Consider the following 24,955-nt stretch of genomic DNA (forward strand, 5'->3'; position numbering starts at 1 on the left):
GGACCTATGATGCAAACGCGGTTTCTCTCCTCCCGCTCGGCGTTTAGCTTTAGCGGCTCCTTCGGGGCGCGGCATTTTACTAATCCGCCGGCTAAGCTGCCCTCAACGTGCCGGTTGGCCGATGTCGCCTCGTACCTCTGGTTTTTGTCAATCACCCAAGTGGACGCAGCCGAAACAGTGAGCAATCTATTCATCATCGTTTAATTGAGTGAGATTTTGCCAAAGAATTGAGGACCAGCCTGGAGATTATTGGCACGGAATGAACTTCAAATCCGGCTACCCGTAGTGCATTCCATTTTGCACCATGCTGAGACACCCTGGCCATTTCAGCACCTTTACATGTAGACACCTCAAACGACACATTTGCAAAGTGTTTGTAAGCTACCTCTATTAATGCTTATAATCTACAATGCCTTGCCCCCTCGTTCCTGGTATCCTGACCCTGCAGCTGACCAGTTCTACACTGCGCGGCCACAAAAAGGGGGTTAGACAAGAAAAAGAAATGTCCCGCGTCTTTGATATATGCCTCTTGATGAGCACTATATATATGACATTGTGTGTGGTGTGTATGTTCATTGCGCCGCCGAACGCCACTACTATGGCGCGGCCATTATTTTGCAATTAGGGTAGGCTCATGAATAGCTTCTCCATCTCAGGATAATTAGGTGTTCTGGTTTGCGTTTGTTAGTCGCTTGCTTGCAATATCCAAGTCAAGGAAGAAAAGTGCTTTACTCACCCCATGCCGGTGACGGGATCCCAACCTGCCACAGCGGAAAAGCCCTTGGTACCGCAGCCTGGGTTGTCGCCGTTGGTGACGTCGTTGAGAATCTCTGGGTGAGCGTAGAGCGTCGGGTTGATGAAGCCGACAGGCTTCTTGCCCGCCTCGATACGCTTCTCGTTGATCATATTAACAATTGATCCAACGACAGGCGCCGATGCTGCGAATAGGTTAGTCTTCGCCGAACAGATACTGAAAATAAAAGTCGAATGGCTCACCTGAAGTGCCGAAAGAGAGCGAGAACTTGCCGTTGACGGCAGTGACATAGTTGGCGCCATTGGCAGCAATGTCTGGGAAACCTCGCACCGTCTTGGAATTGTTGTACCGATCTGCGCCATATGGCGGCGCGTTCTTTGCGTAGTACTGCTCCATCATCTTCTTTTGATAGTCGGGGATCGCAAAGACGTTGGAGAAACCTCCGCCAGAGAAGATGGCCTTTTGGCAGGCGCTCTCAGGGGTGTGGACTGTCGATCCCTCCAAAATTTGAGTAGCACCAACGGAGGTGACCCAAGGGCAGCCGCCAGGGAAAGAAGGATTGAAGATACCCTGCTGTCCCTCATTGTACGCACCAGTCTGAGTGTCAATGCACTGCTTGCCGTTACCGGCAACACCAGAGTCGCCAGAAGAGTAGAGTACTGTGACGCCCGCCAGGCCGAGCTTCATGTACTCGGCACACTGGCGCTCGACGTACTTTTTGCCGAGATCTGCCTCGTTGAAGCCGTAACTTGTGGAGATGACGTTGACCATGGGGACGGAGCCGCAGACCTTTTGGCTGTATTGTCCGTCAATGTTGGGGTCCTTGGAGCCGCCACCTTGGAAAGTGCAGTAGCTGCCGTCAATGGCATCTAGGAAGTTGTTGAAGCTGGCACCCTGGTTGAGGTCACCGACCTGGTAGAGAGTTGTCGTTTGGGGGTGGATCATGGCCATGGCGAACTCAAGATCGAGCGCAGACTCGCCATTGAAGCGGAAGCTCTGGTTCGTCGTCTGTACGACGGCGTTTCCGACAAGGCTAACAATGGGGCCCTGTCCCTTCGCACGAGGCTCAAACTCGTTGAAGTACATGTCCAGATCCGACTGGAGGAATGCTTGCGGCGTGTACTCAACGATGCCGAGGGTATTGTTGGACGACTTGAGCGATCCGGGAGGAGTTGCGTAAAGTGCCCGCAGGCAGTCCGGAGTGATCATGGAGTCGCACTGGTTGAGATCCATGAGGGCGTTCATGACAACCGCGCCCTGCTTGGGTCCGAAGCCGCTGTCCGGGCTGCCCTGAATGGCTGGGTTCTTGCCGCCAGTAGCAACGTCTCGCTTGGCGAGCTCACGCTTCCTGAGTTGCCGCTTCTTGAGCTCTTCGATGTGGTGCTCCTCTAGATCATACTTGGTGTTCTTCCTTTGCTCTCCAATGCGCTGGTCAAAGTGAACCGTTGGCGTGATCATGTCGATATGCTGAACCAAATGCTCCGGTACGTGGTACTTATCGCAAGCCACGTGCTTGTGACCTTGTTCGTGCTTGTACATGTGGTACTCGGTCTTCAAGAGCCGCTCCATCTCGCCTACTGTCCCGTTGAACTGGATCCAGCTGCGACCTCTGGTGAGTTCGACACGACTCCGGTGGATGCCCTCGCTCTCAAGCCATTGCATGACCAGAGCAATGGACTCCTGCTTCGGTGCAAACATTTCGGCGATTTCATCATGAGTCCAATGTTTGCCGTAGTTGGGCGAGTCGGGGTGTGCCACATCGTTCATGAACTCGTTTGCGCGGTGAAGGTTTGACTGAGCAAGACCAATCCGTACTGGCAGCCTGGCCATGGTGTGTAGTTTGTGGTTCTTGACCCATTCTCTTCGCGCGGGGTGCCTCTCCTCGTGCACGACGTGGCTGTGCGACCGTGTCACCGGGTTTGCAATGGTCACCGCCGCAAGGGCGGTGAAGAGGGTGGCTACAGCGCTTAGCTTCATCGTGTATCTTCGGGTCGTTTTCGTCGTCAAACGTCTTCCTCTCTACTCTCTCACTTCACACAACGAGTCGAACCTAAGTCAGAAGAACCGAGCGACAAGGCTGGCTATTTGTTGATATTTTAGTAGCTGTCGTCCAGTCATGACGAACCCCACTGACGCAAGGTAGCAGCTCCAGACCTGACGAATGCGAAACCGGTTTCAATAGGATCCTGTGGGCTGTTTGTCTGGTGGTGACAACCCAAAACGAACACTTGGGTGAACGGCAGCCTGAGCGCATGGGATCCTGTGGCAAAGACGGGAACACCTCTGACAAGTGCAGTTTCTTACCCCCCCGGACCCCGGTTCGAGGAATCTCTTCGTGGCTCGCCAGGCTGGCCTCATATCGGGAAGTTGTGTGAAAGATTGATCAACAACAGGCCGATAGCCGAAGGTTAAGCTTTGAGGCGCGAGGTTCCCCAAACAATCGTCTCATATAGGTCCGGACCACCCCAGCAGGACGGTTTCTAGGCGTTTGCTAAACAAAGATGATTCGCGGCCGATTCGTGGTGGTCATGCGAGACGAATCATCAAGATTTCACGGATTCTTCTGCTCAAGATGGATTTGGTTCCGATGCAATTCCTCAAATGACTCGAGAGGCGAAGACAAGGAGAATTGAATGGGGGAAAAAAAGTTTGGATAAGGTCAATTGAAGGCTCGAGCCGCCGTCTGGTTTTGGGTGAAGGAAAGATGAAACGCTCTCAGGTATGAGATGATTTGGCTTCGTGGTACGGCTGCATAGTCAGCTTGTGTAGCGCCCGTTGCTCGTTGATAATATCCCACAACACTTCAGTCTCCTGCTGAGCCTCTTCATCCGTGGCACTTTGTTGTGCATGAGACTCCTGGAACGAAAGAATGGCGGCCTCAAGCGCATCATCAGGCAAGCCAAAGCCATTGAGCATCTTGCCGAATCTCGTCTCTTGTTCGAGACTTGTGTTTAGTTGAGATGTGAAGGTGAGTTGCCGCTCGGTCTGAGTGGGCTTGACAACTGCAACAGCTTTTGTGGGTCGAGGTGTTTGCAGCAATGGCGGAAACACCAAGTTCGTCACAGAGGCATTGAGATCTGTCAACTCTGTGGGGTGCCCGTTTTCGGCCAGTTGCCATTGCAGGATTTTGCCTTTTGCGTGACCGGATAAGATTGTTGTGCCATCATGGTTTGGTGCCAAGCACAAGGCCGAGCCAGCATCTTCATCAGCGACTCCAATCGGTGAATTTACTTGGACGACAGTCGACGATGATTCAGTGCTATTCGGACCAATGAGCGGCTTCTCACCGAAGAGCTCTACGAGGTGGAGAGCCCTGTCCTCAGATGAAACGAAGACGGCACGACCGCAGGGATCCATGGAAACGCACAGCGGAGCCGTGGGGAACAGTAGTGTACGCAGAACATCGCCCGTTTGATAGTTCCAGATGATGCAGGTCTTGTCTTTGCTGGACGAGACGCAGATGTTGGTTTCCGGGTTGACACTGCCGCTGACAGCGAGCGATGTGATGGCAGCCCTGTGGTTGGAAAGCGTACGGTCTGGCTCGCTCTCCACCGAAGCGTCCAGCTCCAGCAGACGCGAGATTGTCCAAACATGAATGTTAGAGTCTTCGGAGCCTGTGAGGATGTGATAGGGCGTGACGGCTAGACACGAAACGGCCTGGACGTGGCAAGGTGGTGTGACCAGCTGGCGACCGGTGCATGTCTGTTGTTTCGTTAGCCACAACAAGCCGGTTGGAATCCGATCCGGGAATAGAAAATGTTTACCTCCCACAAGATCAGCCTGCCCTCAGAGGTGCCTAACGCTAAGACATCGTCAATCAACGCCAAGCTCCGAATCCGCTCTGGGAAGGTAACGACTGTTTCTTGGATGCCCCGCGATCTCGAGTAGACGTGGACCTGGGACTTTTCGTGCTGGGCGGCAAAGACATGCGAGTCACTGACAGCCAGGCAGTGGGCCGGGGTAGCACTTCTCTTGAGAGTTGACTTGACAGTGTAGCTGGGGCTGAGAGTATGGGCGTAGATGCCAATATCTTTGGACACGGCCGTGTTTGCCGCAATAGGCGGGCCGCAAATACAGGAGTAGAATTCCTCCGATAGCATGGTGGAGATGTGAGTGAGAGAGGCGGTATCCGGAAGGTGTGGTAAAGGCCGAATAGGCCGCGGGCTCGTCGGAATCTGAGGCTGCAGAGATTATCCGAGAGCGGCTCTAACTTCGGATGCTCGGGTGAGAGAACGCAAGGGGTGAGAGAGACCAGGCGAATCGACGGCAGGGTTCGAGAATAGAAGCCGACGATGCCTAGAGCCACGAGGTGAACAAGACTCTGTCCTTGTGCTCGGGAAATGATTCAGTGCCACGAGTTTGTGAGATGGGCGTGGCGTCGATCCGTCGAGGCGAAATGGTCGGGTCTTGGAAACCACGTTGGAGGGCTTGATACTGGACTCAGATCTCTCGAGGTTATTAAAGTGCGAACGCGAGAACCAGAGCAAGAGCCAGGGTGGGAGCGAGAGTGGAGGACCAATGGCTGGTGTTAGCACCAAGCAATGTTTCCTTCTTCGAGTAGTCTATGACACACTGGTGTGCTCGTGGCGTTGAGACCGAAAAAGCCAAGAACAAGACTTGGAAAGGTTTGATAGTGAGGTTGAAGGTGAGGTGTGATGAGGCTGAAGACCCAGCTGCATGTCACATTGAGAAGGACGATGAAAAAATTCGAATCCACTTTTCCCGAGGTGCGTTATCGATAGCGATCGAGAAACGGCCCCACTACGGAAGCGCCCCCTTTGGGCTCTAGGTATGTTCAGGTCGCCAAGGGCCTTTTGGCAGTCATGCAGTGCATTTGATAGTGCAGGTGTGAATACCTTAGGGCAGCTAGAAAATACGCTAACAACCGATGGCCGCCAGACGTTGTCTCCCGCAGGCGCCACGGAGGGGTTTGACCTGTAGCTTGCCTATAATCCAGCCACTAACTCACCCTTACAGCAGAGAAGGAGCTCTCAGAACGCCAACTGCTCTCCCTAGAAACACTAACAACGGTCTCCACGCGGTCTGGCTTATGGGAGGGAAGGAGCGCACGGGGCAGCAGATTCAACTTGGCAGGTGCAGCTAGCTGGAGCTCCCTTACTTCCTGCACCTCGCGAGTTTGCAACATCGCCAACCATCAACGACACGACACCACTTCAACTTCATCTCTTCATGCCATGGTTTTCTTCCACAAGACATGTCTCTCCTCTCGCACCTCTAGCGCACGCCACGAAGCCTGTCTCAGACTCCACACTCTATGGTCTTGATTCGCCAATCTCTTCCAGTTCTACCGTTCAACCTTGGTTTCTAGCGGGGAATCTAGACAATCCTTCGCTTTTACAAACTGCCAACGAAGCAAGATTCTGAAGTTTGAGCTTCCTGTTGTCTTACATGCTCGATACCGCCTCAGCCGCCACCTGTTCGTATCACTCAACGCCACGCGCCAGGTCTTTCTTTTTTACCAAAAGATCGCCGGCTATCTAGGTAATCAGCTCTGTGCTCTGGCAGTCTGGGTCTCGGGCATCCGTCTGACGTGACGCCCCGGCTGCATCTGCCATCTGCATCCATGATACAATCACATTTCATCTGCAGCTCGCCAACAGGAGAGGCCTGTGACTTACTGCCGCTTGAGTCTTGACAGTTGGGGATCGAGGCATCCCGCAATCTACTACGGATACCTAAGCTTTCAGCCGTTGCCTTGCACGTACGAATACCTGTGCTCGGTCCTGATTTCACTGATTCAATATGCTGGTCATCTGCAGAGTACCTCACATGCCTCGCTTGATACGGCGACGACATCAGCAATGGCGCCCCTTCTGGAATTTGAGACGAGACGAAGGCAAGGGAGCCTGCGGACCCATTGCGTCCCTCACGATCCTCTTGTCTGGTAGATGACGATTGACCAAAGCAGGTCATCAGCCCGTCACAAGATTGCCAGCCGCCCTTCGACTCTTCGACTGCTCCATCCAGAAACGCGTACGTAGTCGCGGTCTCTCAAGTTGGTTGGCTCTGGGCCGTCAATTTCAAATGTGTCCAGGGACAGCTTGCTGGGCTTACATGCCCTGGTCCATGCAGACTCTAACCCTTGCTCGCTGCTATGAACAGCCGGGGGAGGGTACAAATCGACGTTGCATTTTAATCCAATGATGACCTGCTGGGGCCCTGTCTGCTCAAGAGCCGGAGGAGCAGCAAGCATAGGATGCGTCGACAAATTGCAACATTGTGCAGACTGCGCGACGCATGCGACCTGCGAAGACGGCAGATGGCATGCGATGCGACCTTTCAATTTCACATCATCAATGACGAGGAAACAAGACATACGTACTTCGTGTACTTCGTACAGACTGTCAGACTGGACGACGGCAGAAGGCGCTCCGCTGATGATTCTTCAGAAATAATGAATTGAGCCAAGGTCGACACTGCGATGTTCGTTTACCCCAACTCTCAGACATCCGAGCGCGCGGCGAGGGAACCAGATCGCCGGTCTACCTGGTTTATACAGCACGATGCCAGGGACTTGCCCCTCTCGTTATCCTATCACGGTTGAATTCTCTGCTGGTCTGCTGCGCCGCCCCTCAATCTCCTGTTGATCTCGGCAGGGCCAGTCAATCCGGAAGGGGACAACAAAAAAAGGGAGAGCCGAGAGACGACCCTCGCACACCTCGATCCAAGTTGCCACACACACACTCAACGTACCGTACGGAGTACGGATACACATTTCACATATCGAGTCCGCAGACAAGAACATGGGCACGCCAAAGACACACATGGGACAAATCCAGGCAAGCAGTGCCGAGACAGAAAGCTGCCATCCGCCGCAGAGATCATTTATGGAGATTTGGTGGTCGCTAGCACTGTCATGAGTGGAAATGACAACAGCAGAAGAAACAGAATTGCAAGCCTTGCAGGCAGATGTCAGGACCTCTTGTGCCACGGTTTGCATTGCAAGCTGCTGTACTTGCGACGATCGTGTGCGTGCCGCCGCACAACGCCTGCCGACACATGCGGGTACTGTGTACGGATACAAGATGCAGGCTGCAGACGCAGCAACACAGACGCCTCGGCCGCCCTGGGCCGGTGGCACTAACATGGAATACGCGATGGGGCTTCGCTGCGGCCTGCCAGGGATCTGATCCGCCGCGTTGGTCGTTGGTCGCTGGTTGTTGGACGGATTTTTGGAGTCTAGTCTGTTCTTTCGCGGACCCTTCGCTTCGATCCCTCGGAACTCGATTTTGTGATCGATTCTTCTGTGTTATGCTTCACCAACATTTGATTGCGGAAACCCCAGTGCAACGTGGTGGATATCATTCGCGGAGGTGACAACTCGTTCGAGGAGAAAACTCTTTCAACCTCCCTCCATCTCGCAGCCGTTTAAGCCTCCATCGTACAGGTCGCGGTGGACACGGCCATGTGTCATGAACACGCACTCGGGTCGGGACAATTAATGACAGTTCACAGGCGAAGACCATGCTTCAGACAGAATCAGACGCCAGCCCACCTTCCAAGCTTCGACGCCAAATAAGACCAATATTGCTTCTGCAACCGTGTGGCAGCGAACTGCCGTATGCAGCGCAGATATGCACAGAGAGCCCACTACCAGCGTAGCATTATTGAAGGCACAAGAGACCCTCGCCCACGTCCGCCCACATTGCTTTTTCTTCTTTTTCCCTCTTCTACTTTTCGACGGTCCGACGATACGGGTACGGAGCACAAGCTACGGATACTCAATGTATACATACTTTGTACGGGTACCCAAGTTGTGATTGTTCCTTCGGTGGACCGAAAATCGGGGACGCGATGCTTGCCGTTTGCTACTCGCTTCTCAAGAGTCAACACTAAGAGGCATGCTGCCCCTGACCCGGCTATTCTAGGTGTCTCCATCCCGTGAGCTCCGGAGTCCCGCTAGACTGGTTCCCTCACTGGTTCGCAAATCGCAACGGGCTCGCGAGAAGAATACATAAAGTATCACGCGGTACTGGGGACGCAAAGCGGACGGCACGGGTAGTACCTATGCTGTGGTTCGCGCAGACTCTGCACGCTCCGGAAGTGAAAAGAAAAAAAAAACACCAAAGCAAAGGGACGGCCTTGGCTACCACTCTGTACAGACTACACATGCATTGTTGAGGTGCGGACGACGCAAGGGCGAAAAGCACCATGCTTGGCGAATTTGTGTCTCACTCTCACAACTAACAATGGCCGTCAGCATTCTTGTCTTCCTACGGACCTTCGGTCTGTAGAATACTTAAAGTCTCCCTCCGTGTCGGTTGTCTGAGAAGGTGCAGCAAGCCCGACGACGTGTATCGCACCTATATTGATTGTTGTTGTTGTTGTGGCCCTCGAGGTGTCACGGCATACGCAGCTTTCCCCTCCGGCAATCTCTGGGAAGCAATCTTTCTCATTCTCGATCCCTCGTCGTCACCCTCGAGGTATTCGGAGACGGAGCTCTCTCCCGCCACACCCCCCTTCTCATCTCATCTCCCTCGTCACGTCGTGGGCCCTTTCTTACTCTTCCACTACTCTCCAACGGTCACAGGGTGCCCTCTTTGGGGATCCCGGATCCGACCACACAATCGTCCTTCGGCTTTTGTATACGGAGTATTGAGATACACTACATTGTACCGTACGGATACCTCCCCCCTTGGGCCCCTTCTCATACGCAAGGAAGCAGAAGCAGGATAGAAGCAGTGGAAATCGAACAACAAGGTCCTCCCTCGGATCCCTACTAGCGACAGTCCCTTCTTCTGCCCTACTGCTCCGTCGTCTCTGCCCATTGCCCACAGACGTGAGCAGTCGGGTGTCCATCGTCGCTGGAGCATTGTGGTGGTACACACGGCTACACGCCCGTCGCCCGTCGCCCATCTCCATTCCCTTCCCTGTCGTCAGCCCTGGCAGCTTAAAGGCTGAGCAGCTCCCAAGCGGCCAGCATCCTCGTGAGCAACGACCACCCCTGGCTCTTGGAGTTTCTCCCCTTTTCTCCCAGAGACTCGCCCAATGGCATGAGCATCAACCCATGTGGCATGCACCCCATGTTCGCGTTAGACGTTCCAGCTCCCTTCCCTGCCCCACACGCGACCGAGGCCCTCCCTGCAAGGAACATCTCTCCAACAACCTTTAAAACATCCCGTCCGCCGGTCCTGGGGCGAAGACGCTCCGTCCGGAGCATGAAAAACCTCTTGCCACTGACCCTGCCATCCAGCTCCAGCAACAGCTCCAAGACCAGCTCCTCCAACTGCAGTTCAAGTTCCAGATCTAGCTCTAGCTCTAGCTCTAGCTCCATCTTCAGCCCGCAGCCGATCATCTGTCGTCCTGTCTCGTCGCCGCTGCCAACCCAGTTTGAACCATACCACCATCACCATACTCATCACCCGCGTTCGCAACCGCATACCGACCTCTCGTACGGATACCATCCCGAGCGTTTATGCATCCGAGCCGGCGTCATGGCCGAAGCCGCGGAACCAACCATGGACTGCAACCTGCCGGAGCTGCTGGCTCAGGATCTTGAGTTCTCTGCCCTCATCTTCGCTGCCAAGAACATGACTGCCGGCGCGCCCTCGCCTGCTCTCGCCTCAGACGAAGACGACTGGCACGACACCGCCGAACCTCCTACCGTCCTCGGCGCACCATGCCATCCCAATGGAGTAGCTCAATTTCAGCCTCTAGGAGCTATCGACGAGAAGAGCTCGGCCAGCGATGCGAGCCACCATGACATTTCAGATGCCGCTTCAAGCTCGAGCGGTGACTCCTTTAGCATGACCGGGGGTGACCTCGATGGCGAGGACGACGCCGCCGAGTCACCGCACATTCGCCAACATTCTGTCCTTACTGCAGACACCACCATTTCCGCCTCAAGCCAGCCCGTAGTCGCGTCATCTTCATCGCAAAAACGAGTCGTCTCCTTTGGAGGCGAAGCAGACGGAAGCTTGGAGAGCTGGATGGACTTTGAGCCAGACGCGCCGGCGGATCATCCCGAGCTCGGCAAGAGCCTAGTCCAATCCCCCGTCTTGACACCCATCAAGCCGGTGCGGCCGCTATCCCGACTAGGCGACCGGTCCATCAACGAATCACCGCCCCGGGCCAAGAGCGCCAATGCCGCAGCCACTACGCGCCGGCTGTCCAACCCGTTTGAGGGTTACACCCGGCCCACAAGCCGGGCCCGGAGTCTGCATCTAGACCCTACCGCGGCGGCCGTTGCTGCTGCCGCCAAGGAGCAGAACCGTCATTCGATACACTCGATTCACTCACTTCACTCCGTCGACATCGCCGTGCCCACGCGTTGCTCATCGCTGAGGCACCGTGTCTCATTCACCGATGACGCCCGCAAGGCCATCTCTACTCGGTCTCGTTCGCGTTCGCATGCGTCTTCGCGTCATGTGCAACCCGATCACATCGTCGCGCCGGGAACGGATCGTAGCTCTATCATTTCCGATCTTAAGGAGGAACTGGAGCCATGGTTCCGTTACCTCGATGCGCAGGGCACGCCAACGCCAACTCCTCGTCAGGGCCTGGCACCCCCTTTACTCGTGACACCGCGTCCAACCTCCCGCTCCGGCGCCGCTGGTCCTTCAAGAGCATACACCACCCCGACTCCTCGTCCCCGATCCCAGGCTCAAACAAGGTCTCGGCCTACGTCGTCTCTAAGCACATCCTACACCTGGCTCGAGGACCCGATCGACATCCCGCCTCCTCCCTCGGATGACCAAAGCCGCCGTATTCCCCTTCCTCCCAACGTGATGGAATCCCTCCGCGTCTCCGTGACATGCTTCCCCGAGACAACGCTCCTCTGCTCCAGCCTCTCTATCGAGACGATCCGTAGCTACTCCCGCAAGGTCAGACAACCAGCCGCTCCGGAGGCTCTCCGCCCAGACACCCCGCCCGCATCCCCGAAACGCTGGCGCTGGCTCAGCTCCCGCCGCACCTCCAACCTCAACCGCCGCTGCTGCTCCCGCGGCGCGTCCTCCTCCAACCTCGATCTCCCCTCCTCTGCCTCCCTATCGCCGTCGACGGCTACTCTTGTTGCTCCACCCCAGTGGTCCCGTATTCGCAGCGTCTTTCCCCACGGGTCAGATTGGCTCTGCGACGCCCTCTACGCTCACATCGTCGCGTACAACTACCTCGCGCCCATGGTTCAGAACAGTACGACACATTCGCAGCCGAGACCACCCACACCTGCTAGCCCCAGCAGCAGCAGCGTCATCACGGATGACTCCATCCCAAAAAAGGCCGCCACCTTACTCGGCCTTCAGGGCATGCAAGGGATGCAGGACATGACGACATCGCCACCGCCGCCAAAGTCGTTGCGGAAGCGATCCAGTATGTTTCTCGGCCTCCGGACCTGTTCGGCGTCACGGCAGACTCCAATTGCAACGCCGGCTGCTGCTACCGTGCCAACAATGACGCCGGCGGCACACTCGGCTGCGGTCTCTGATGTCCCTCTTCGGGAGTTGCAGCAGGGACTGTCGCGGTGTATCGCGCACCTCGTGACGACGTTGCGTGCCGGGGGTTCCGGCAGGTCCATGGTGGGGAGGCGACCTGATCAACGAGGTTGATCCGCTCGTCATGCGATCTTTGTGCGAGATTGTCAAGTGCTGCGAGGAGTCGCCGAGCACGACGAATGATCGGTCTTTGTAACAATATGTTTATCATCTTCATTATACCATTAGAGTTTTGTTTTATTTTTGTGTGTATTTATCAGCGGACTTGAGGCAAACTTGGTAGTCATGAGGCGCTCAGGGGTAGGGTTATCAGGGAAGCGCGCGAGTCTTGTTCTGGAATTTGGTATATATACCCTGATTTCTTGCCATTCAAGCGTGGAGTAGAAAAGGGGGTTGGCCAGTCACAAAAGACAAAAAAGCCTACTAGGGGGAGTTCGGCATGGTGTTTGGGGGGTAATGGGTAGAAGGGAATCAAATGGCCACACGCCTCTTTCACACTCGCCTCGTCGTGCACAAGTTAATGTTCAAGATGTAGTGACGTCGGTGAGGAAGAGTTGGAAGGATGTCATGAGTGAGTTACTTGGTTCACAATATCCTACGCTGAACATTTTCTAGTCGGAGGACACGCTATAGTGTGTCTAGACTGTTTGCATAGTTCTTTTGTTATCTGGTAGTCTTCGATGGACTAGCAATTTCTTCACATACTATGCAACAGTGTGAATCAGTTAGGACGACAAGGTGCTATACCTACTTTACCGTATAAGACAGATCAGACACCAAGCTCCCGGTTTCCGAAAGGTTTGACTTTTTCCCCATCTCCGTTTTTTTTAATACCTATCTCCAAAAAAGGGAGAATCACTACTAAATAAGTCTCGAACAATTCAACGTATAGCAGTCGACTAAGCTCTCTCCTCACACTCACCGCATCCTATCACAGAACACCACTTCACCTTTCTTCTCACTATCTCGCAGTAATTCAACACAAAATATACACAAAATGGCGAGTGCACACAAGCAGCAACAAGATTCCCAATTTCTCCATCACCCAACATGGCGAACACCATACGGCCTCGGCCGTTTGCGCAACCGCTTTCAGAACCTGCCGGCGAAGGTCCTGCTCGCCATTGTAGAGCAGGCCATCCAGCCCGAGGCTAAACGCAGCCTTCGCCTGGATGATGGCGGACCGTTGCCATCGGAGCTGCAGCGGCTGGGGCTGCCCTTGTTATCATCATCAACAACACCAAACACCGCCCGGGCCCAAGAACCGGACGGGGCTTCAAAGCTCAACATGCCCGCCCTCGCAACGCTCTTTTACCTCGGCCTCCTCAACGACAGACTTCGGGAGTTGATCCTACCCATCCTCGAGTCCCACGCGCGCAGAAACTCCTCCCGTAGCACAAACGCAAGCATGAACACTACCTCACTGACAGATCCGAGCGGGTTGTACTCCTACATTCTCATCCTTTCCACAATAAGAGGTATTCCCGAAGGTGTCATCGCCGCTCTGGACCACGGCGCGGATATCAACGCCAACGACAGCATCGACGAGTTCCTCGCAGCCAGCAGAGTGACCAACGACAAGCCCACGGGCTCGTGTCTGACTGCCCTCCATTGGGCGGCCTTTAACCGCGACACTGCGATACTCCGCCTCTTACTCGACCGCGGCGCAGACGTCCGGCGCACGGCGGATCGCACGGCGGACCGCACGGCGTACAGCTCCACCGGCGCCCGCAGCCCGATTCGGGCCCCGGGGTTTCGCCCGCATTTGCTCTTGGGCCCAGGCGATCGCCTAGAGCACAACGTGAAGACGCTGGTGAATGCTCTGGGTTTCGCGCTTCAAGCGAATTACGGCCTCTTGCCTAAGGGCATGACGGAGCAGCAGCGGCAGGCGTTCATCGTTGACCGTGATACGCGAGATGAGGAGGCTGTAAGGATACTCGTCGAGGCCGGGTGTCCTGCTTTCGTTGAGGAGCATTGGCAGCGGGAGTTCAATGACGCCTGTGAGCTGGAGCGGTGGGGTGTTGCGCGGGATATGTTGGCGGATGCGGAGTGGAGGAGGAGGTGCGCTGAGAGGGACGATTATAGGCCGCTGCTGTCTCTTGTGCGTGTTGTACGAGGGAGACGGCGGTTGATAGGTGATGATGAGCATGAGTGATGAGTTTGGTTGGGGATGTTTTCGGGGATAGTGAGGTTGTTGGAGAGAGAGGATGGGATGTCAAGCTTTTGTTGTTAATTTCCTTGGGAGAAGATTTTCCTCTTAGGTTCATGACGGCGGCTAGTGAATATCGGGGAACGTCCATCGTAGGAACTCTCGTGCTATGAAAATGCATATTGCCGCGCGGAACCGCTTTCTCTATGACTAGTAGCCAGATATTCTATTCAGGCCTCAAGCGCTCTCAACCTAAATTCTCCAATAGTTGAGGGATGCTCATGATCGGGAGTAGCTAAGTATATATCTCAGTACAAAGATCATTGCATTAAGTCTTCGGTTCAACTTCACTACAGTTTGCTACATCTTGCTGACATGTTTACATTCACACAAACCTCAAATCAACAGACTGGCTTACCTTCATAGGCGTAGACGGACAAATGCGTTCGGTTAATATTAATGCTTATTACTAAGTATGTAAATAAAATATACTAGTTGAACGCGGCTTTAGAGGCTTTAGCAGGAGAGCGACGGCTCTGTTAGCTCGTCCTTAGAGCAATGATAGTGAGTTAAATGTTGAAAACGGTGTTGTGTTGAAGATATATCGTACATGTATTCGTATTCCGTACTCATAAATCACCACACCCTTCTATACTATGAATACTCAACACTCCCTTCAAATGGATACGGATCCCTCACAACCCTCCCAACCTGCGAATCCCAATCCGGATCTCCAATCCCATCCCCTCCTCCTCCTTATCCCCCTTCCACCCGCCGCGTGGCCTGGTAGTCCTCCCCATCTCCCCCTCCCAACCCGCCCCCCCACTTCCCGCACCATCACCACGTCCACCACCGCCACCAACAGGGCCATCACCATCATCACCATGCCACACCCTTGCCACACGCCCCCTTCCCCGAACCCCCTTCATACACCCGTTACTCAGCCCCAACAAGCCCGCACTCCCCAGCAACAGCACAAGCAGAACCAGATTCCCCGCCTGCGAGACGTTGCCGCTAAAGATGGCGACGACGTACACGGCCAGCTTGGCCGTCGCTTCCAGATAGCCCTGCGCGGCCGTCTTCGCGAGGAGCCAGGCGTCTGTTGTCAGGGCGGCGAGGTCGTCTGCGGGGCCGCGCATGCGGATTTTGAGGGAAGGGGTTAGGGGGATGAGGTATTCTGTTAGTTTTGGTGGTAAAGACGATATGGCTATGCCGCCGTTGCCGTCGCTAGTGAAGAACGGAGTTGGTGGTGCCGCCGGGGCTGGCCCGGGAGGGGGAGGGGTGCGTTGTTTGATGATGTAGATGTTGAGGAGGCGGGATGTGATGAGTGCTAGGATCGATGCGAGACCCCACCCTTGGATGGTCGTTAGTTTCGTTGCGGGAGGATACTCCACCGTCTAGATCTAGTTTGAGATTGATTGTGGGAGAAGAGATCGTGAATAAAGGGGGTTTGGTGGAAATCGAACGATCAAAGGTGGGTTACCATGCAGAAGGGGGGAGACGTGAGAAAAAACTACCAAGAAACACAAAACTCACAGTCTGCTAGTAAAATCATGATAGTCAATGCAGCAAACGTAAGAACCGGACTCGCGAGGTACAGCAAGTGACTGCCCCGCTCAAACTCCCACTCAGAGTCGTGCTCAAAAGCCCGGCCGCGTCGGTTTCGGCTCCGGCTCCGTTTCCGGCCGGTGGAGACGGTGCCGACGTCGAGTGTGATAATCTTTTCTCCGCTTCCTCCTCCTGCTCCGGTCCCGGCTCCGATACCGTAAGCCTCGACTCCGCCGCCGCCGGCTAGCTTCCCTCTCTTGAGCTCCTTCTCCCGCGCCCGCTCCTCCTGGACCCCAAGTCGTGAAAGAAAGAGCAACATCCCCGGATTCGTCACTTTAACATCCTTCTTTCGTCCGCCAGGTAGAGCCTGCATGCCGAAGATGCCGCCGCCGCCGTTTCCTCCCCCTCCTCCGCCTCCCGCGGCGGCACCTCCGTAGCCGAACGCAGAGGACGTCTGGGCCGTGACAGCACCGCTGGTTCCCGCAATACTATCGGCCGCTTGCTGATAATGCAACCCCGGCGCGAGGACGAGGGCGTCGAACCACGACGACGTGCCCGTCAGTGCGGTGCGGTTGGCGATGGTCTGCAGGTCCGCGAGGGCGACGAGACCTGCTGCTGAGAGGGAGAGGCCTGGGATGGGTTCTTTGGAGAGGACTGGGAAGGGCATAATGTTTGGTGTGGGCTTGCTTGCTCCCACCCAGCCTTGTTAGAAAACAAGAAAGGCTTGACGATTAAGATACTTTAGAGGCGGGCAGCTGGTCTTGGATCTCTTATCTTGATCGGGCTTGATGGGGGGTCTGGTAGGCGCCTTGAGCCTCACGCTGATGACGTGGTCGAGATCCTCGGCGGCGGTATCGTCACGAGGACGAGGAGGGCATGGTGTTGACTTTCTCCTTTGGCGACGACAAGGACAGGATTAAACACGATGAACCCGGGCTTTTGTCTCGATGAGCAAGCCGATATGCAAACAATCAAAGAAGGTTCCGTCCGAATGACCTTGGGTTGCAGGGTTGCATCCTGCTGCGGGCTGACCCTTTCGCCCCTCCATCCCACCCTCCTTCTGCCCCCTCCCTCCTCTATCCGAACTGCCTAGCATATCTACCTAGCTCTCCGAACCTCCAAAGCTTCCCAGCCTCTCTCTATCCTACCCCGACGCTATTACGTGCATGTGAAGTCGCAGCCAAGCTTGGAGCCGTTGCGAACGATGGCGCTGACGTTGGGTTCTCCACTTACCAACGCTAAGGTGTATGTAGCTCGCGCCGGCGTTGATTGCTACTCCGCATCTGAAGAGTTCCGATTCCCTACCCCACATAGAGTGTCAGACGCCGGCCGGCCGGCGCCGGACACGCCCGTTTTGTCTCAGACAGAGGAGTTGGCAAATAAGCTTAAGTCGAGTTTACACGGAACATTGAGTAAGTAGGATATGAGATGTTTGGGACAATAAGAGAGCTACGTCTAAAATGACAACGGTCCCGAAGGAGAACCAGGTTTTTGAGACCCCCCGGTTCACAAGTCCCTCAAAGCTTAGCAGGCTGCTGCGGCGCTGTAACATCACAAGAATGTTGAGCCATATTTGCGGCATCATCATTGGCTTCGAGTGACACCAGATAATCTCGCCCTTGAACCAGATTATGTGATCCACCTGGTGATCCATACGAAGCCCGTAAATGTGCATATATATACAATCTGGCGTGCGCCTAAACCGTATCTGGTGAGAACATATGGTGAGAGCGACCTGACCCAGATGCGCATCATTGATCTATCTTGGCCAACTGAATCGAAGCAGCCATACCGGAGGAATTCCAGCCGTCGGTATATACGAAGTCTTGGCTCTTGTCGTTCAATACAGTTGAGACTAGAGCATAGGTATTAGTGGCTGCCTTGCAAAGGAGCACTCTGAAAGTTGCCTTTACGTATCTTACGAGGAAAATCAGTGGAATCAGTTGTAGGGCCCGTTAACTTGACAAGTAGGGTTGATAAATGGAAGTGCTGAGACCCATGTCTAGAGAATCTGATATGGAGGTGAAGCCCTTCATCCATTCTCGTCACGCATTTATCCTAAATGAAAACAAGTGTCTTTTGAATGATTTGCCAGATCTATGGGACTTAATCAAGTCAGGAGTCAGGAGCTCTTGTTCGGCAAGGCAGTACGATTAGATGGCCAGAAGATCAGACTTCAAGCAAGTCTAAGTACCTAGTAACGTGATATCGAGGTGGCGCCAAGCACAACTACTCCCAAGGGAACTCGTATGGAGAAAGTGCTATCAACATAAGAGCAGAACCATGGCCATATAATCACTGGCGACTGGAGTCATCCTAGGACATACCCTTCTCGAAATACCCGAACCTAGTTCAAATTCATCTAGATTAACATATTGGGAACCCGTCGTGAATGTAGTAATAGAAGGGAATGTATCCGCGCAGATGATCACAGCCGCAACCACAGAAACACCACATCAATCTTCCTATCCATGCCTCATAAAGAAGACAACCCGTGACATCCTTCAAGTCGTGGCATCAGCTCAAGAAGAGCATCTCACAAATACGGGCCCAAAATCTCCATCGTCAAATCCCACACCTTACCCTGCGCACTACCCCTCAACTCCACCAAAGCACTTTCACTATACGAAACCTCCCCCTTATGATTCACCAAAAACAACCCATTCCTCCCTTCCTCCCCCCTCGTATTCTTAAAACTTCCTCCATCCTTCTCCTTCTCCTTCTTCTCCCCATCCTCTTTACCACCAAACCTCCCACACGTCGCCAAATAAACATGCCTCTCCCCCGCCTCCCTCTCATCAAACCCCATGACCAAAAACAATGGCTTTAACAAATTCGTCAACGGGAAAGGACTCCACCACGTCGGCGTGTGATAACGCGCCATATTCCCCGTGTCCACGGCGCCGGGCCAGTTATGTACGAAAGAAACCCCCGTGTTGGCCGGGTCGGAGGCGAGGCGGTCGAGGAAGAGGGTGTTCATGGTCGCCATGTGCGTCTGCGTCTTGAAGCCGAAGAGTCTGCTGCTGTTGGTGCTGCTGGGGGAGGAGCGGGTGAGGTTGAGGTCTGTCGCGTCAATACGGGTGGAGAGCATGCTGCCTGCTAGGACGGTGAGGACGCGCGGGGAGGGGCCGGAGGCGGAAGCGCGGAGGAGGGGCAGGAGGTGTAGAGTGGCGAGCATACGAGAGTAGTACTCCAGAGAATGGCAGACATCTATCCCTTCCGTAGTATCTAGAACAAAATCAGTAAATTCACTCAACTCACCTAAATACTCATCCCTCATCCTCAACCAAAAAAAAAACAAGCAAAACCACACTCATCGAAAAAACTCACTATTCCGCCCCCCAAAAGGCGCATACCCAGCCGTTAAACACAAAAAATCAAGACTCGTCTCCTTTTCTTTAACAAGCTCACACACCCTTCTCGTCTCCGCGAGCAACGAGACCTCAGCCTCGACCCACACCAGCTCGGCACGCGGGTTCTTCTGCCGCAGGTCCTCGAGCACAGGTTTCATCGCCGGCTCCGTGGCTCGGCGCCCGGCGATGTAGACGCGGATGGGAAAGCCGAGCGATACCAGCTCGATGAGGGTGAGCTTTCCGATGCCCGACGTCCCGCCTAGGAAGACGGCTGTCCGGGGCGCGGTTTGTGCTGTGAGGTGGGCGTTGGAGTGTTGGACTTGGGCGCGGGTGACCATTTTGTATGTATTTTGTTTTTTGTATGACTTGGATTTTTTGTAGATGAAAGTGTGCGCGAAGAGGAAACGAAAAACAGTTTCTCTTTGAAGTAGAACATAAATCCAAACAGCTTCAATTCACTTGTTTGAAATGGATTCAATCATCTTTTATACAACCATGGCATCGAGCTTCGGATAGCTTCGCATTCCTCACCGGGTTAGCACCACCGGGATAGCAGAAAGCGGAGTTTGCTGACGCGCTAGTGGGAAGGAACTAACACCACCACATGCAAGCCCATCGGAGCATCAATCTGTAGTGTTGCCTAATGTACTTTATGGATGGGGGTTCAAGGTATTCATTGTGCATTTCCTTTAGTGACTTGGCCAACCACATCAACGTCCCAACACTTGCGTTGGCGAGAAACTCATGTGTTCTCAGCTATGAACGCCCGAACATCCGGGCGCGGGAGTAGTGGTGGAGGTTGCGCCTCTCCCGCATTCCCGATCCGGTAAGCGAAATGTCCCGCTTCTTTCTCCGCGGTCGCCGGCCGGTGGTGAGTGGGCCTCCCCTCCGGTCAGCGAGTGGCAGTGTCGGGTCTTCCAGTTCTCAGCATTTCTCAGGGGTACGTAGTGAAGGTCAGCTCCCTCTCAACCCATGAGATCAAGGAATTCGAATATGATGAATCATTCATTCCTTGTGGGAAATTTTCGGGCTTAAAAGTTTCTCTTAAGGATAGGTTTGTGACGCGGTCCGGATTAACATCTGGTTTGGCAAGCGGGTTGGGGATAAATCTATCCCGTCGGAGCAATAAAGAGTTGGGGAATTGTTAGTGCGAAATGTGCTTACACGCTGAACTGGAGCCTGGAGGACACCCAAAGATGACGCAGAACCATTACGGCGTCATCTGCATGGAACCTACTTAGGCAGTAACTCGCCATCAAATTCTGCGTCATCTTTTCTCCGAACCGGCGTCTATGATTATCATGAAATCCAAGAGGTCTATGAGTAAGCGGGTTGAGAGCGGGCGAAGTAAACCGCGAAATACCCCTCAGGACTCAGGAGATGCATTGGTAGTCTCGAAGTTTTCAAAAAGACTCCTCGTCTCCTCGCCTCCTCGCCTCTTGTCCACCAATAAGCAAGTTTGGTGAGAATGACCAATGTTTCGTGATACGCGGCTGGGGTCCCGCGCGCGCTCTCCATCACCTAGGGGGCTCCACGTTTCGAGTCGTCGATCATGGGCTGAGTATTCGTACACGACATGATCAAAATCCGAAATGTGCTCAAAGGAAAACAATCATTTAGCGGCATATGACTTGACTTAAATACGATTGCTGGCCATGGGAAAATGGATCGCCACGTGTAGACGCCAGTCTTTCTATACTTTTTTCCCTTTGTTGTTGTTCACTTACAGTAACCGTCGACACTTCATTGTAATTAGGGCCTGGGCAATAGAAGCTTATTTTGCTGGTGTCTCTCGGCGGACAATTGAGGCCTGCACTAGCGAGCGGAGAGGCACGGCGGGACAAGCAGCCAAGTGCCAAGTGCTGCAGGGCACAATGGAACGTCGAGACGCCGAGAAGTACGACCAGGACAGGACCAATCGCCAATTTCCAGCCCTGGAAGAATTAAGGATGTCTCACAACAAGGGGTAGAAGCAAGCTTGCTTAGGTTGCAACATGCGGAGAAGAGTTCTAGTACGACGTTAGCTGCTCTCAACGCAACGGTAAGTGCTTGGCGACGTCGGTATCCGCTTGGTGAAAGTTGCGTGTTCCGGTCCACCTCTACCGGAGCAGAGAACTGGCACCCGAATTGGGGCGAATGGTCTGCTTCGGGATGCGAGGGACGCGAGGGATGCGTATGTCCAGCTCAGCTTCTCCTTTGAGATTAAGGAGTATGACTCTGATGCTTAGGGGCACTTCACTATTTCGCTACCAGCCAAGCCAATCTACTCCGGAAAGACTCCGTTATGAGTGCCGTCGCCGCGACTTCATCATGCTTATAGGATCCGTTGTTCTGAAGGAGTGGCGATTGTCTGTTCTCTTGCCGCCTTTTGATGCATTGCGTCCCTTCTCAGGCATGTGCTCATAGCCAAAGAATCGATACACGAGTTCCATGTAGACAGACTCTTAAGTGGCGAGAGAATCAACGCCAGTGTTTCTCGCTGAGACGTTCCAGCCGCGGTGTGGTTCATCCTGGGTCAAGTGACAGCGACAACGTAGACACTGCAGATCTTGCGGATGTTGGATGAACCGACTGACAGTGACAACTTGACAAACCGAATGTTACGGGCGGTGCTGACGAAATATGAGGAGAAGTCGTCTTGGCTCACGCTCGCCGGTGACCTGTCACCATCTGCGTGGTTTATGCGTCGCAGAAAACTGGCTGGAAACCCTTGATGATGATGGAGATGACGACGTCCTTGGCCACCAAGACGGCATTCGGGATTCGCCAAGCCGACTCTGCTGAAGACTGCCGTTGGACCTTATGGGCGACGTCGCATTCAGATTGACTTCTCTTGTAGATGATGGAGACGAAAACGCTGGGCAACTTGGCACGTCGTCGGCAGAGATGGGGTCCCAAACAAATAGCGAAAGCGAAGACCAGCGCCAACGTCGAGTTGAGCAAGTTGCGCGCCGGACACCGAGGACGGGCCGTCGAGTGGTCTAGGCAGAGAGAGAAAGAGAGACAGAGCGTCAGGCCTACCCAGCTGAAGGGTAACTCTTTCTGCTCTCTGTGGAGATCGAGAACCAGATCGTTCAGTTGGGGCCACAGCCAAAAAGCTGGCCGGCAGGCAGATACTGGGGTGAGACCGTGAGTGGTGAGCCTGAAAGGACTCGAGGAGATGGGGATAGCTTCTCAAGTTCCCATGTCGTCGCTAAAACATCAGACGCGGTTCCGGTAGACGCTGGGACTTGGCGCCAAAGGAGGGGCCGTCTGACGTTTGGAGCGCGCCAAGAAGCTTCAGATGAAGGCAGGCGGTGCCGACGGGGAGGTCGAGACGGTCGGCGGGAGCGCGGAGAGGGATGGCATGGCTGGCAGATGGGCCGCGGCGAGGCGTGGTAATGGTGATGGATGGACAGTTGCGTGGGTGGTAAAAGTCCGAACTTTGAGGACGTAAGGTACTCCAGAGGCCGTAGACGGTAGGTAAGTGACAAGGGAGATTGAGTCGTAGACTGGCGTAGCTGGTAGAGAAGGGGAGGGACCGGGGCTGAAGAGCAGACGAATGCTACCGCGCAGGCGATGTTGTTGAAGACCATTGGTGAAGTTGAGATGCGGAGGTGGAGGTTTGTCGCAGGCCCCGGCAGTTTGGAAAGGCGTGAGACGCGCCCAGAAGAAATCAGGAGGTGCAAGACTTGGCGAGAGGCGCGGCCGGCGAACACAAACGCAGCCCAGTCCTCAAGCGGTCCATTGGTAGGCAGCCTACCTCCCTACCTTACAGCAGGTCGCAGCAGGTAGAGGCGCTGTAGTGCGGATTAAGCGAGGGGATTAGCGGACACCATAGGTAACCTAACCTGGTTCAAGGCAAGTTATCCGTTGCAGGGAAGATGTTTCCAGCGGTGTACCGCCTGGATGGGACGCTAGGGTGCACACCGGCCAGGCGCTCTCCCACATCACGACGCTTCCTCATTGGCAGTTTCCCATCGCTTAGCTTAGTCAGTTCTGGACTTTCAGCCGTACTTGTGGTTAAGCTCCCCATTTGCTGTCCATATGGTGGCGGCTCACATATCGCTAGCTTTGCCATCACCAAGTTGCCCCCTTCCACTTCCGCCCCCAGTTTGACTTGGCAACCATTTAAGCTCTTGGCCCTGCAAAAATCAGCTGTTTTCTTCCTCCCTGCTCCTTCTTCCTGTCATCCCTTCTCACAAACTTCACACCTCTCGACGGGGTCCAACATCCTTTCAGTCTTAGCGTGTCTGTCAGACAAGTTGTCGGGCTCTCCTCAGTCGTCATCCGTGGGCCGTAGCTTGGCTGCAACGCAAGAAAGAAGGAAGGAACCTAAGTAATCTGGTGTGCAATATGTGCAAGGCAGGAACGTGCTTCATCTGAGGTGCTTCAGCTTCGCACCGGGTCTTGCCATGCGGTCGACTGAACTTGCTCTTTCCTACTGCGGTCTGGAACTGGCTGCTGTGTGTCCTGTGCGTCGTCTCACCACACGGTGACGGTTGAGAAAAGTGGACCCGAATACCCCCGTGTCGTCCGAACAGACTCAACGTGACAGAGACAGGCAAGAGCAGGAGGTCGTGCATGGCTTAAAGGCTGTTAAGGTTTAGAGCGCTACCAATGGTGAACAAGGTTTTTTCTGACGGCTGCCTCATCCCTGGTTGCTTCCTGCCATTACACACTACCTTACCTTACCTTACTCTTGCCATATCTGCCACGCGTACGAGTAAGAGCAGGAACGATGGTTCTTTACAGCTTTCATCTACCTTACCAGGCTTACCTGACCTGACGTGCCTACTCTTTGCTTTACCTTCCATAGTCAGGAGGAAAGAACAGGCTTGGGGTTACCTTAACCTGAAGTTGTTGCCCAGACCATACCTTACCACAGGCATCGCACCTACCAGCTTTTCTTTACATCTCTAACACCCTCACTCAGCCGAAGAAGGGGACACATGCGGATACCTTCTTGAGTAATGTAGTAGGCAAGCACGGATAACTCAGCACAAGGTACTCCGTACCTTACTCCGTACTTTCCTTCTCAGCCAGCCCGTAACACGTGGTCCAGGGAAAGTCCGAGGGATACGTACCAACGGCCCACCTTGCCATGGCACCTTCCATCCACCTCATGCCTTACTGAGTACGGAGCAGTGTCTGAGTGTCCGAGTCTCGTGCTCCAGTGGCAACCTAAGTGCTGCTGCTCCCCGCCTTCCAATCTCTTGGTATTCTCTTGGATGCATTGCTCGGCCTCTTGGACAAAGAGCCTCAATTCTTGACTTCCGTCTTCCCCTAGACATCACTCCCGCAAATGGTATTCTTCCGGCTTCGACCTGGCCAACGCCGCTCTTGTCGTCGATCCTCCCAAATGCTTATTTTTAGCCGCCCTCCCGCTTCTTGGAAATCACTTGGGTAAATGCGGTCATTCAGCATCACCTAACACGATGGTGTTGACATCCAGCCCATCGTCTCAACAAGATCACCGCTAAGATGATCTTTGGGAAGGGGGCTTCGTCTCCGTCCGAACCAGCGCTTCTCTCCCTCCCCAGCCGTCACTTCAACTCCCACATTGAGACTCGTGGAACGCGCACCGCAGGGGTCCTCTCTACAGCTCTTGACTTGGCCAAGCACCAGACTCACAAAGTGGCCATATTCCCCACATCCCCGTCCAACCCTCCGGAGCCTGGCAGTTTCACCCTGGCGACGCACTCCCATCCTGTCAACTCGA

At 54.3% G+C, this 24,955-nt stretch overlaps 6 protein-coding genes across 6 annotated transcripts; 2 read left to right on the top strand and 4 right to left on the bottom strand.

Moving 5' to 3' along the window:
* Positions 1-621: 621 nt before the first annotated feature.
* On the bottom strand, positions 622-2,731 carry N0V96_011242 (uncharacterized protein; the record flags this gene model as incomplete). The annotated part of the gene is made up of 3 exons (XM_053198932.2): positions 622-670; positions 737-938; positions 997-2,731. 3 exons carry the CDS (start codon positions 2,729-2,731, stop codon positions 622-624), a joined length of 1,986 nt encoding a protein of 661 aa, XP_053043594.2.
* Positions 2,732-3,469: 738 nt separating this feature from the next.
* Positions 3,470-4,854, bottom strand: IPI3 (Pre-rRNA-processing protein ipi3; the record flags this gene model as incomplete). The annotated part of the gene is made up of 2 exons (XM_053198933.1): positions 3,470-4,456; positions 4,519-4,854. The coding sequence occupies 2 exons, from the start codon at positions 4,852-4,854 to the stop codon at positions 3,470-3,472; spliced, it is 1,323 nt and encodes a 440-aa protein (XP_053043595.1).
* Positions 4,855-10,209: 5,355 nt separating this feature from the next.
* N0V96_011244 (uncharacterized protein) lies at positions 10,210-12,400 on the top strand (the record flags this gene model as incomplete). The annotated part of the gene is made up of 2 exons (XM_065759211.1): positions 10,210-12,082; positions 12,282-12,400. The coding sequence occupies 2 exons, from the start codon at positions 10,210-10,212 to the stop codon at positions 12,398-12,400; spliced, it is 1,992 nt and encodes a 663-aa protein (XP_065612108.1).
* An 801-nt stretch (positions 12,401-13,201) lies between these two features.
* On the top strand, positions 13,202-14,359 carry N0V96_011245 (uncharacterized protein; the record flags this gene model as incomplete). Its single annotated transcript, XM_053198935.1, has 1 exon — positions 13,202-14,359. One exon carries the CDS (start codon positions 13,202-13,204, stop codon positions 14,357-14,359), a length of 1,158 nt encoding a protein of 385 aa, XP_053043597.1.
* A 689-nt stretch (positions 14,360-15,048) lies between these two features.
* On the bottom strand, positions 15,049-16,568 carry N0V96_011246 (uncharacterized protein; the record flags this gene model as incomplete). The annotated part of the gene is made up of 2 exons (XM_065759212.1): positions 15,049-15,530; positions 15,941-16,568. 2 exons carry the CDS (start codon positions 16,566-16,568, stop codon positions 15,049-15,051), a joined length of 1,110 nt encoding a protein of 369 aa, XP_065612109.1.
* A 1,391-nt stretch (positions 16,569-17,959) lies between these two features.
* N0V96_011247 (uncharacterized protein) lies at positions 17,960-19,592 on the bottom strand (the record flags this gene model as incomplete). Its single annotated transcript, XM_065759213.1, has 3 exons — positions 17,960-17,998; positions 18,822-19,091; positions 19,317-19,592. 3 exons carry the CDS (start codon positions 19,590-19,592, stop codon positions 17,960-17,962), a joined length of 585 nt encoding a protein of 194 aa, XP_065612110.1.
* Positions 19,593-24,955: the final 5,363 nt, after the last annotated feature.

Source organism: Colletotrichum fioriniae, assembly GCF_027942845.1.
Source record: "Colletotrichum fioriniae strain IMI 355084 chromosome Unknown scaffold_17, whole genome shotgun sequence".
NCBI classification, from domain to species: Eukaryota; Fungi; Ascomycota; class Sordariomycetes; order Glomerellales; family Glomerellaceae; genus Colletotrichum; species Colletotrichum fioriniae.